Source organism: Schistocerca gregaria, chromosome 7 (assembly GCF_023897955.1).
Source record: "Schistocerca gregaria isolate iqSchGreg1 chromosome 7, iqSchGreg1.2, whole genome shotgun sequence".
Taxonomy (NCBI): Eukaryota; Metazoa; Arthropoda; class Insecta; order Orthoptera; family Acrididae; genus Schistocerca; species Schistocerca gregaria.
This window is the reverse complement of record NC_064926.1, coordinates 47,877,272-47,890,466: the sequence shown is the minus strand read 5'-3', so window position 1 is coordinate 47,890,466 and position 13,195 is coordinate 47,877,272. Positions and strand designations below refer to the sequence as shown.

Here is a 13,195-nt window from a genome sequence, read left to right as displayed (position 1 = left end):
AACTAACTTTCCTTTTCGTTTCGTTAATCCATCTCATTAAGGACAACACCTGTGATTAGGTGTGAGTACTTGACGCATTCGATACTTTGAAACACGCCTCTTCTACTACACTCACTTTGGTCTCCATACTTTGCTTCCAATAGTCGCTCCTGTCATATCCCCGAATGTTTACCGTTCTTTCTGGGTAGGTAACTTTCAGAGGTTATAGTATGAATCACAGAAAGGAAAAAAAATGTTCAACAAATATGGGCTCTAAAGAGCATACCATAAGGGCCATGAGCATCTGCTATACAGCGCTTCTCTTCTACTGAACAAGTGCCCATAGCTCTTGAGGTATGCATTTTATACCCCATGTTTACACAGCATGTTGTTCTCAATGGAGAGACCTACAGACGTTAAAGTAACTTCTGGCGTGCTACAGGATAGTGTTATGGGACCATTACTTTTCACAATATATATAAATGACCTAGTAGATAGTGTCGGAAGTTCCATGCGGCTTTTCACGGGTGATGCTATAGTATACGGAGAAGTTGCAGCATTAGAAAATTGCAGCGAAATGCAGGAAAATCTGCAGCGGATAGGCACTTGGTGCGAGGAGTGGTAACTGACCATTAACATAGAGAAATGTAATGTATTGCGATTACATAGAAAGAAGGATCCTTTATTGTATGATTATATGATAGCGGAACAAACACTGGTAGCAGTTACTTCTGTAAAATATCTGCGAGTATGCGTACGGAACGATTTCAAGTGGAATGATCATATAAAATTAATTGTTGGTAAGGCGGGTGCCAGGTTGAGATTCATTGGGCGAGTCCTTAGAAAATGTAGTCCAGCGACAAAGGAGGAGGCTTACAAAACACTCGTTCGACCTATACATGAATATTGCTCTTCAGCGTGTGATCCGAACCAGGTCGGGTTGACGGAGGAGATAGAGAAGACCCGAAGAAGAGCGGCGCGTTTCGTCACAGGGTTATTTGGTAAGCGTCATAACGTTACGGAGATGTTTAGCAAACTCAAGTGGCGGACTCTGCAAGAGAGGAGCTCTGCATCGCGTTGTAGCTTGCTGTCCAGGTTTCGAGAGGGTACGTTTCTGGATGAGGTATCGAATATGTTGCTTCCCCCTAGTTATACGTCCTGAGCAGATCACGAATGTAAAATTAGATAGATTCGAGGGCGTACGGAGGCTTCCCGCGAACCGTACGCGACTGCAACAGGAAAGGGAGGTAATGAGAGTGGCACGTTAAGTGCCCTCCGCTACACTCCGTTGGGTGGCTTGCGGAGTTAAATGTAGATGCAGATGAAGCTGTAGACTTTTTTTTCTTGTTTCGGTCCATACCACCACCTCTGTCAGCTGCCTACACTGCAATCGAAACGGCAACATGCCGGTACCAATTACAGAGGTATCAGAATGATTTTCGCTAATAACTTTCCGCTCGATTATTTCTAGACCAGCGTCCCTTACTTCAAATTGCAATTTTTACCCATCATCCCTGTAAGTTTGTAACATTATCACGGATTCGTCTTAAAAGAGTGAAAGTCATGTTTCGTGTCTTATGAATGAGACAGTATAGTAGTTCCTTTCGAATGCACTCGTGTAAATAACGACAATTTCGAAGTTTCTGGCAGATTAAAACTATGTGTTGAACTGGGAACCGAACCCGGAACTTCTGCCTTCTGCGGGCACTGACTGAGCTACCCTAGCACGACTCACGACCCGTCGTCACAGCTTCATTTGCGCCGTATGTCAGCCGTATGTCATATCTAACCTTCACAGAAGTTCTCCTGGAAAAATTCGTTCTGGAAATGAAACATTTCATTGACGAAGACACGAGTACGTCCTAGGATGCTAGATTCGTGATTCATAGACTGTTTGGCAGAGTCTAAATTCATGAACTGACACCGCGAATACTGTTGATAGCCCGTTGCGGGACTATATATATAGTTTTAGAACACCCACAGCTACACCAGCTTAAATCGCCTTTAACACTGTTAAATGACGTACGTACATGGACACATACTAGATGATATGGCGAGCATGTTAATTTAATATACTGTTATACTGAAGGAGCTAGATTCAGTCTCATATCTGTTACTCTTGATTTACGATTAATGTCACTTCATTAAATAATTTCGGCTGTATATCTCCATAGTTCCAAAAACACATATTTCTCCTGTGGAATTGGCCGACCGTCTAATGACATCTGTGTCTATCCACCCTTCTTTTCACTCGCTATATTGAGATATCCGTAAACTTTCCTAAATAATGAGAAAACAGAAAACAACCCTTATCGTTATGTTTAATATGCGGGACTGATGAGCTCTTAAGCACCTACCTGTTCACAGTGAATGTCGTTCCACATGTTAACATTAAATCTGCATGTACAATACAGAAATCCCTACGTCTCCTCTTTACCAGTGAACACTGCGTTGTCACAACGAATGAAGTGTCTCAGTGCACAATCTCTCTACTCACCCACAGCACTGATAATGGTATTTTTCTCCTTCACGCTTACCCTGTAGTACTCCTGCCGACCACTGTCCTCTAGCTCTCCTGCGTCTGAAAAACCGTTCCCTGTTACAAAGATCCCTCCTCTGACGTCGTATTCGTTGTTGATCCAGTTCAGCAGGCTGCGCAAGCCCCACGGAATGACCTGAAACATAATAAATACGAAAAGCATAATCCAAATGTCAATGTCCAGAAAACCTGTATCCTCGGAGCGTTCCGCAGTGGTGTACCTGATCAAAACGTCTTCTCGGCTCACAACCAGCGTCACTTCGATTAAAAGTTACGAGCTATATTCGGGTGTCTGAGCCATCGTCACCAGTGTCTGTTTTACTCCTCATGACGATGGGGGAGACAGCTGACAGCTATGAAAACTCGAGTGTTTTACTCAAAGTGACGCAGGTTGTAAGCCGAGAAGATTTTATTGGCTCAGTAAATCTGCTACTGCCACTCTTGAAAGCTGAGCTCTCTATTGGAGAGAAAACTTATTTCTTTTCAGTCAAATATACCAGCAGGTTGGATGTGGGGCAGGATTTCCAGTTCCCGTATTTACTTGACGACTCAGAGAAAATATCCTAAAACCTTGATCAGAATGGAGGGACACAAGTATTTTTAAATTATTTCAATTATTCGAATCAGAAACATGTGTGCGTGGTGGTGTGGGAACTGGATGTAACCAATATCGATGGAAATATTTTGTTCCATGGAAGAGAGGCCGGTGAGGATATTAGAGAAGTCAATATTACTGCAAGATACCTTTTGTTTACACGACGACTAGCTATGTATGATGCAACAAGGAATTGTATGGATGGCTTAAAAAGGGTAAACCGATTTTCAGTTGGGCATGTCACCTCTGTGAAAAAGCCTTACCGCAGTGGTAACAGCAAATCCCGTCGCATCACCGAAGTTAAGCATTGTTGAGCTGGGATAGCACTTGGATGGGTGACCATCCAGTCTGCCGAGCACTGATGGCAAGGAGGGAACACTCAGCCCTTGTGACCCAAGCTGAGGAGCTACTTGATTGAGAAGTAGCGGCTCCGATCTCCGAAACTGACATACGACCGGAAGAGCGGTGTGCTGACCACATGCTCCTCCACATGAGCATCCAGTGACGATTATGGGCTCAGGATGACTTGGCGGCCGGTCGGTCGTTGGGCCTTCCAAGACCTGTTCGGACGGGGTTTAGTTTAACTCACCTCTGTGACTTATTCGATGGAGGGCACCAGCATGAGAAAAAAATTAGAGACATTCAAGGTGATGGATTTCAGGACTTTTCATGAAAACAAAAGTGATCTGTGTCTATCTACTCCATTACCCTTGTATTTCACTTACAAAAATATCAATTGTCTGTCACCTGCCGATAATTTATAATTCTGAAATACATTGTGCTGTGCCAAAAGCACGGATTTCTTACGCCATTGCAATTGCCGAGCATCCGATCCGGTAAATGGCCAAAAACACCTGATGAATGCAATAATCATATGTATATGACTATTAAAAGGCGATAAAACATGTTCTAGATGACCCGAGCGTGACGCAGAGAAATCAACTCGCCATCGCTGATTCCAGAGAAGCTGCATCCGTGACGCGACGCAACCGGCCGCTATCTACGTTACCCGACGGCCAAAAGGGATAATAATTTAACCGTCAAAAATTGATGTAGCGTTGCGTGCTTGTTTATGTAAATGGTTCCCATTGTATGACATCATAAAATAGTTAGTTCCTCATAAGACCTCTTAACGATAAAGTTAATCTCGGGGTAGGTCAAGATCGGATATAGTACCGGCCCACTGAGTATTGTATAGAGGCACCGCAATTGCTGTTTATGGCTTGGGAGAGGTGAAGGAGTTTGGCTGGTGAAGTCAGTGTAGAATTTTCTACAGTTTAAGGATACAGTGTGTCAACTTTGTCATTTAGACCCCTATTGATAGACGTAGCTGCAACTGTAGTTTTCCTCCCAAGGCCGAGCTACGGACCATATGTAGGTTCCGGAATTTTGAAGTAGTCGCAGATTAGACACTGGTTTCCGAAATTGTGTTTTTGCGTGGTCGATTGGTTGTCGTCCTGTGGACAGATCAGAAGGAAAGAGTGGTTATTTTGCTGTGATAGTTAAAGCGTAAGCCGTGTTAGAGAGAGAGAGATTTGCATTTGATGATTTTTATTGAATCGGTAGAACCCGATATCCTGCCCGGTGCCCGGAGGTAACTGGCTTGCTAGCTGCTTTTGGGAGTGGTTTGGTAGTAACTGATGTGTATCGAGAAGGGAAAGCCACGAACACATTTTTCCCTGTTGTTATTTGGATGCCACGATCGTACAGCGGATCTAGAATTGGCTCGTGTATATTCGAACAGTTTCACCTGGATATGAGAGATCGCACCAATAGGTTGTGTTGGTAACCGACGGGAATAGAAAGGAACCATTTACAAGCAACATCTAACTATATAAAAACTTGGTTAGTAGAAGTGATGAGTGGCCATATTTAATTTAGGGAACTTTATCGGGTTGCGTTGTGCTAACGCCTGAAGAGGCTCAGTTTTGTTTGACTTGTTAATTAAGCTTAATACAAAAGAGGCGGTACCGTCTTGGTTCTTTGTTTATATTTTTATTTGTTCTTGAATTTCCGGTTCTGTATTTGGGGGGGGGGGGGTAGTCTTTGCTGGCACTCTATCACTTACGAGATCTGAACTTGTATTGAGATCCTAGCCCAAAGAAAGTCGAGTTTTCTTGGGTCAAAACAAACCTTTGCGTGTGGTTACTTGGTAGCTATTGCATGTAATTCATTGTGTTGTAATTGCAAATTCAAGTGTCACCCTAAAAGTGACGTGTTTGAAGGATATTTAATTTCAGAGTACAAGGGAAACTTATTTTGGTTGAAACTGAGTGATGAATAATCTCTGAAAACAGTATTATTACGTAAATGTGAATCTGTAGAAACTCTTACAAAACGACGAAAGCAAAGAGTTGGTATTACGGTTTCAAGTCCGATACTAATAAAAGCTAACAAGACTACATTTACATAAGAAACATTCCAAGTGACTGATAATCAGAACTGAAATTATTGGAAGTAGTTACGAGAAGTTTGCGATCATACTCACAAAGCTGTAGTTGTTAATCTGTGGAATATATTACGTATCATTACTTACGTATCAACGTTAGACTACACATAAAGAAAGAGAATTATCGCTTCAGTTATCTTCATCCCGGTATAAACGTTGTCCAAATACGAGTTTAATATGAATCGGTCTTTGCACTCACTTCATATTTGAGATGAATGTTAAAAATTGTTAAAACGAGGCGGTCCCAAAGAGATTGTTTTGCGTTGGAAGGAAGTCGTTGCATATGAGGACAATTGTGAGCTGGATTTACGATTTAGCTTGGCATAATATAAACAGGTGTCGTATTGAAATAATTTTGGTGTCTTGTTTTGGACGATAGGAAGATAACACGTGTTGTCGCTGTATTCTGCTAGTCTCGTCGTTGTTGATAGATAGCGCATGTCGGCATCATTTGGATATTTCGGTGTATCTACACTCCTGGAAATAGAAAAAAGAACACATTGACACCGGTGTATCAGACCCACCATACTTGCTCCGAACACTGCGAGAGGGCTGTACAAGCAATGATCACACGCACGGCACAGCGGACACACCAGGAAACGTGGTGTTGGCCGTCGAATGGCGCTAGCTGCGCAGCATTTGTGCACCGCCGCCGTCAGTGTCAGCCAGTTTGCCGTGGCATACGGAGCTCCATCGCAGTCTTTAACACTGGTAGCATGCCCGACAGCGTGGACGTGAACCGTATGTGCAGTTGACGGACTTTGAGCGAGGGCTTATAGTGGGCATGCGGGAGGCCGGGTGGACGTACCGCCGAATTGCTCAACACGTGGGGCGTGAGGTCTCCACAGTACATCGATGTTGTCGCCAGTGGTCGGCGGAAGGTGCACGTGCCCGTCGACCTGGGGCCGGACCGCAGCGACGCACGGATGCACGCCAAGACCGTAGGATCCTACGCAGTGCCGTAGGGGACCGCACCGCCACTTCCCAGCAAATTAGGGACACTGTTGCTCCTGGGGTATCGGCGAGGACCATTCGCAACCGTCTCCATGAAGCTGGGCTACGGTCCCGCACACCTTTAGGCCGTCTTCCGCTCACGCCCCAACATCGTGCAGCCCGCCTCCAGTGGTGTCGCGACAGGCGTGAATGGAGGGACGAATGGAGACGTGTCGTCTTCAGGGATGAGAGTCGCTTCTGCCTTGGTGCCAATGATGGTCGTATGCGTGTTTGGCGCCGTGCAGGTGAGCGCCACAATCAGGACTGCATACGACCGAGGCACACAGGGCCCACACCTGGCATCATGGTGTGGGGAGCGATCTCCTACACTGGCCGTACACCTCTGGTGATCGTCGAGGGGACACTGAATAGTGCACGGTACATCCAAACCGTCATCGAACCCATCGTTCTACCATTCCTAGACCGGCAAGGGAACTTGCTGTTCCAACAGGACAATGCACGTCCGCATGTATCCCGTGCCACCCAACGTGCTCTAGAAGGTGTAAGTCAACTACCCTGGCCAGCAAGATCTCCGGATCTGTCCCCCATTGAGCATGTTTGGGACTGGATGAAGCGTCGTCTCAAGCGGTGTGCACGTCCAGCACGAACGCTGGTCCAACTGAGGCGCCAGGTGGAAATGGCATGGCAAGCCGTTCCACAGGACTACATCCAGCATCTCTACGATCGTCTCCATGGGAGAATAGCAGCCTGCATTGCTGCGAAAGGTGGATGTACACTGTACTAGTGCCGACATTGTGCATGCTCTGTTGCCTGTGTCTATGTGCCTGTGGTTCTGTCAGTGTGATCATGTGATGTATCTGACCCCAGGAATGTGTCAATAAAGTTTCCCCTTCCTGGGACAATGAATTCACGGTGTTCTTATCAATTTCCAGGAGTGTATTTGTGATGTTTTAGCATTGCTGTACGACCTCGAATTTTGCGTGTATTGAAACTGCTGTTTGTTATTATCTAGCATTTGAGTCTGCTGTCTCGTCAGTGTTTATTATGGTTGCAGTTGCTAATCACCTAATCGTTGATTTGTCCTCAAATTGCTGTCTAAGAGTGCAACTACTGCTCAAGCTAGGCTCCAAGCGTTTGCCAGGCGCTCGGCCACTACTGAAACCTTCTGTGATCGAACAGCGATCCACAGTCATAACATCGACTGTCAATACAAAAACTGTACCTGATTCTTGCTGCAGTGGTCGACTGGTTGGCTCAAGCGATTTTGTGTGGCAGGAAACGGCATCGCGCTGCTGGTACAGTACGATCCCCTGTCGTTTTGAGTTGGGTCTTGAGTCCCGCCAGTCGGGGCGTTACAGTCTGTGGTGACCCTTGGTTCAGGATTTGCCTAATCTGGGATCATTCCGAATGGCAAGAAGTGTGCTGGTAGAAGGAAGCCTGTCGCACGTCGTGACATTGTTAGAGGATACTTTGAGGGGATCCCATTGCTACGAGACTGATTCTGTACAGGTTCGCTGACCAGATGAAGCTATGCTGAGTGGGAATCTAACCCCGTCGTCACTGCTGCTAAACCATCGTCACAGCCACAGCCCAGACCTCTCTTCAGCTCACTTGAGACATCACTTCAGCTGAACCAGATCTTCAGCCAAGACAGCTCTTCAGCCGAGACATCAGTTCAGTTGAGTCATTGTTTCAGCCGAGACTGCTTCAGCCGAGACATCGCTTCAGCCGAGACATCGTGGTAGCAGTAGCGGCACTGTAGCCAAGCCGACACGGCTGCTCAGCCCCTGCTTCAGCCGAGACGTCGATACAAGCGCAGCGTCAAGCTGAAGAAGGCAATAAATCTTAAAACTTGAGTATTTTTTTATTGAACGTTTATTTTTATTGCACTTGGTTCGTGTGTTGTGTGTTTGTATGAACCAGAAGGGGTCGTTGGACCTGTTTTAGCAGGGACAGCTGTGGTGTAGGAAGTGTGGAGTTTCTTTGAAGGATAATTGTTGTCGTGTGTTGTTTTTAAAGTAATAGCAAAATGGATGAAAACTGAAAGAGCTATTTGGAGCAACTTTTAGCTAGACAAAGAAAGTTTGAGGAAGATCTGAAAGGGCTTAAGAATGGTCAGGGCAGTGCAAACAATGACTTGAAGGAGCTTAAGGATAGTACAAATAAAAGTTTAGCGGAGTTCAAAAAGTAAGTTAAGGATGGGCATGAAGAATTAAGGAATGAAGTATTCGATTTGAAGCAAAACTATCAGGAGTTATCGGCACTTCCTAAGGAAATAGAAAAGTTGAAAGAGGCTCAGGAAATGTTGATTGAATTATTGTTAAAAAATGTAAATGGCTGAAGACCATAGCAAACTTCAGAAATAGTTAAAGGAGGATCTTAAAGGTTTAAGCAAGTCCGTTTATTACAAAATCAGTAAGACACAGACTTGGGTTGTAAGTAAGTTAAAGTCAATATCAGCTTCCGTATCAGAAATTGATGTTACTGATAGAAGACTTGATCCATGTGTGAACCTGGCTGGTGGATGTAACTTCGTTTCCATGTAGTCGTGAAGCTAATCGTTCACAAGATAGTAGTGAAGATAGTAGTGAGGTTGCTGAGTCATTAATCTCACAGGTTAACATTGGACATGCCTGTAGAACACAAACTACTCACAGCGATTTGGTGGAAGACTTACGTCTGGGTACTGACTTAAGTCTGGGTAATAAAAGTGGTAGTGGTAACTATCCTAAGTTTAAACCAAGAGGATCAGTGCATCCGGTAATCTTTATAAATTCATTTCAGGGAGCATCGCTTGTTTCCTGGGACAGTAAAAGAAGCATTCGTCTATAGTAAGCCATGTAGGGGAAGATGCCTTACATTGGACTATGCTGAATATAAGTCATTTTAATACTGTGGATAAATTTCCATGAGCTTTTAAAGCTAAATATTGGTCAGATAATGTTCAGAGGAAGTATAGATTAGAACTGTTTGGACCACAGCATTATACTGATGGGACGGATACCGAAACTTTGTGGAACTTTACGTGCACCAGATGTTATATTTAGATGAACCAGTAAATGAGATGCACTTAATCGAAATATTGATTACACGTTTACCAGATACAGTAAGAGAACGGTTGTTAGGTAAGCTTTGGGCTCAACCGCAACCCTTGTTAGAATTATTGGACCAATTGGAATTATTTACATAAGTCAAGGTAAAGGAATGATACATGAGTTGTTATATGGGTAGGTGTAAGACGGAGTCTGCAAGGACAAGAACGAACTAGAGATAAGTTGAGAGATAATAAGTGGCGTAGTAATAATAATGGTTCACGTAGTTTTAATGAGAATTACGTTAACTATAGATATAGGAATAGAGATAAGCGGAATCTGTGCAATGGAAGTGACTTCAACCGGCATAGAACTGGTCCAACTAAAATCAAAATTGTGAACAGAGAACTGGAAGTGTGAATAATACTGATAATAGTCATAAAAAAGCACTCCGTCTGCAGGCCACAAGTGGCCCATCTGGACCATCCGACCGCCGTGTCGTCCTGCGTTGAGGATGTGGATGAAAGGGGCGTGGGGTCAGCACACTGCTCTCCCGGTCGTTGTGACGGTTTTCTTTGACCGGAGCCGCTACTATTCGGTCGAGTAGCTCCTCAATTGGCATCACGAGGCTGAGTGCACTCCGAAAAATGGCAACAGCGCATGGCGGCTGGATGGTCACCCATCCAAGTGCCGGCCACACCCGACGGTGCTTAACTTCGTTGATCTTACGGGAACAGGTGTATCCACAGCGGCAATGTGTTACCGATAATAGTAATAAGATTAGCAATAATCTGGAACACATTAGTTGTTGCAGAGCAAGCCATAAGCATAATGGAGTAGTTATACAGGAGATAACCGAGGATAACTAGCCCATTCCTATGCCTGGTTGCTCTCGTGACAATACTCAAGGATATAAGAATTCTATTTTTAAGGTACCGAGACAGGCAAGCAATGAGTGAGGAACTTTTGATAGAGAAGGAAGACCTCGCGAGTAATGCGTCCACTCTAATTGTAAAAGGCTATGTAGGAAGACTGGCTACGGCCTTGCCGAAGTGGTTACACCTGTTCCCGTGAGATCACAGAAGTTAAGCGCTGTCGGGCGTGGTCGGCACTTGGATGGGTGACCCTACAGGTCGCCATGCGCTGTTGCCATTTTTCAGGGTGCACTTAGCCTCGTGATGCCAACTGAGGAGCTACTCGACCGAATAGTAGCGGCTTCAGTCAAGAATACCATCATAACGACCGGGAGAGCAGTGTGCTGACCCCACGCCCCTCCTTTCCGCATCCTGCACGGAGGATGACACGGCGGTCGGATGGCCCCGGTAGGCCACTCGCGGTCTGACGACGGAGTGCTTTTTTCATGTCGGAGGATAGGAGCTTAAGTTTTTCCTAGACACTAGTAGTCAAATTAGTTATCTAAGGAAGTGTGGGAAAGGTACAAACAATAGTGGAAGTGTCCTACGCTTCCAGTAACCGACGAAAAGAAGGTAAAAGGAGAAGTGTTAATTATATTTAACATCATTTGGACAGACTGTGGCACAATATCCCTTAGGAGGACATCCAAAAACCCTATCAGTGAATGCCAAAGAGAATAACTGCTTGCAAAAGCACCAGAGATGAACCAATGCGTTATTGACTTGCCCAATTTGAAGCTATTTCCAATGAATAAATTATCTATTTTTTTGAAAGTGTAATCTTTAGTTTGTCTATACACGTACATCACATATCCAATTTTCGTCCCATTCCTTCGTGGTGTGTAATTTTTTTGCCTTTGAGTGTTTTTTCAAAAATCATTTCATTCCGTACTTCACCCCCTTACGGCTGTAGTTTAGAACAATCCCTTATTAAATGATACGTACAGTCTAACATCAACACCCTGTCAACATTTTATGTTTTTTTCCTTCGTGTTCTGGGCTGGACGATGATGAGTTAGTGAATCAGTCAGAATCTATTACATCCCCTTTAAAGGTTGAATTTCCAATTACAGTGAAAAGCAAATTTCTTTTTTTCCAACCGAGAAGCCAAGTACAAATTTACACAAATCTATCTTCAAAAATTCTTTTATAATGAAATATTATCATAAAATCTTACATCCCCAGCTGTCACACTCTTAGTTGCTGAATTTCTAAAAACACTGAAATACGTATTTTTTATTTCTAACCCGGAAGTGAAGTACAAATTTTCATAGATATAGCTTTAAAAATACTTTAGTAATACTTAAATAAAGCGTTATTTTCTAAAAACGACATTCGCCCTCTGTTTTACCCCGTTAGTGATCGAACTGCCATGAAAGTGGTAAATATGTATTTATTTATTCCCGACCGAGAAGCCAAATAGCAATTATCATAGTTCTAGCTTCGAAACTGCCTTAATAGCGACATATTTCCATAAACGTTTCATCCCCTATTTCACCCCCTTAGACGTGGAATTTCGAAAATTCCATTCTTAGATGATGTCTACAAATTTCAAGTTCCTGTCCTTAGGGGCTTGGGAGGACGATTATGGGTCAGTCACTCAAGACATTTCCTTTTACGTATAGGGACAAATGTTAAAGAGAGAAACTGATGGAGGGCCGGTACTTCAGTGTTTGTGGTGTTTTCTTCGACTTTTCAAACCACGAATCATAAAATTCAGAAGCAAATGCAATGAACTTCTTTGAGATCATACTGTAACGGAGCGCGTATCTGTTGCACTAAAAAGAAACTACCGGCACTGGGATGAAAGCACCGCGCAGTGCGTCCACTGTCTCGGCGTGATCACAGAGCCACGGCAGAAGCCGCTTCTGCGGCACCCACCGGCTGACAGCTGAGTTCAGCTGTCACGTGAACAAAGCTTCTTATACGTTACGCATAGTTTACTGGTAAACAAAAATTGCTTTTCGCTATGGATCTGTAAAGCAAAGCCAATAACCGTGTACTGCTAAGACAAACCTTTATGTTGTCGTCTGCGGTGGCCGCCCAACTGTCGTCAAACGACAAGATGGCGCCCGTGTCCCAGGAAGTCAGCTTGCTGGCCGTTCGATGCCAGCTGCGTCGTGAAATGGTTCAGGGCAAAGAAGTCTGCTGCTCCTACGCGTACACAAATAATAGCTGATAAGCGTTTGAGTCACTTGGAACTTGATGACTGTCTTTAGCGCCACAAAACATCTTCATAGCTATTTATCATAAACGAATAGTTTGCGTGATTGTGATAAAATATTAGCGATGATACTAGAGGACGTTGTGTCACTCGGAGACAGGAAACGGTGGTTAGAAAGTATTGATACGGAAGATACATGCGAAAACTGAAAACATAAAAGTTGCGGCCTTTTTTTACGACTATCAGCATCGAAGCATAAATACTGTTGTAATGCCTTTTTTTTACCTAGACAAAAGCTACATTTACAATGAATGTTCAAAGAGGCGTCCACCAGCGTCATCACACTGGCGCACGAAGTTCAGCCTTACCTGCCCCCATCACCTCTGGTATCGTTGGGGCAATGTCACAAAAAAATGGTTCCAATCGCTCTGAGCACTATGGGACTTAACATCTATGGTCATCAGTCCCCTAGAACTTAGAACTACTTAACCTTAACTAACCTAAGGACATCACATCCATGCCCGGGGCAGGATTCGAACCTGCGACCGTAGCGGTAACGCGGCTCCAGA

General features: G+C 44.2%; 1 protein-coding gene across 1 annotated transcript in view; it reads right to left on the bottom strand.

Annotated features, from left to right (window-relative positions):
- Positions 1 to 13,195, bottom strand: part of LOC126281840 (cytosolic beta-glucosidase-like) — a 62,420-nt gene that overhangs the window by 5,370 nt on the left and 43,855 nt on the right. Inside the window, exons 5-7 of the mRNA XM_049981091.1 lie at positions 12,522 to 12,616; positions 12,256 to 12,363; positions 2,517 to 2,654 (exon numbers count right to left, since the gene is read on the bottom strand). Of these exons, the coding sequence (XP_049837048.1) occupies positions 2,517 to 2,654; positions 12,256 to 12,363; positions 12,522 to 12,616 (341 nt within the window). The remainder of the gene's footprint in view (positions 1 to 2,516; positions 2,655 to 12,255; positions 12,364 to 12,521; positions 12,617 to 13,195) is intronic.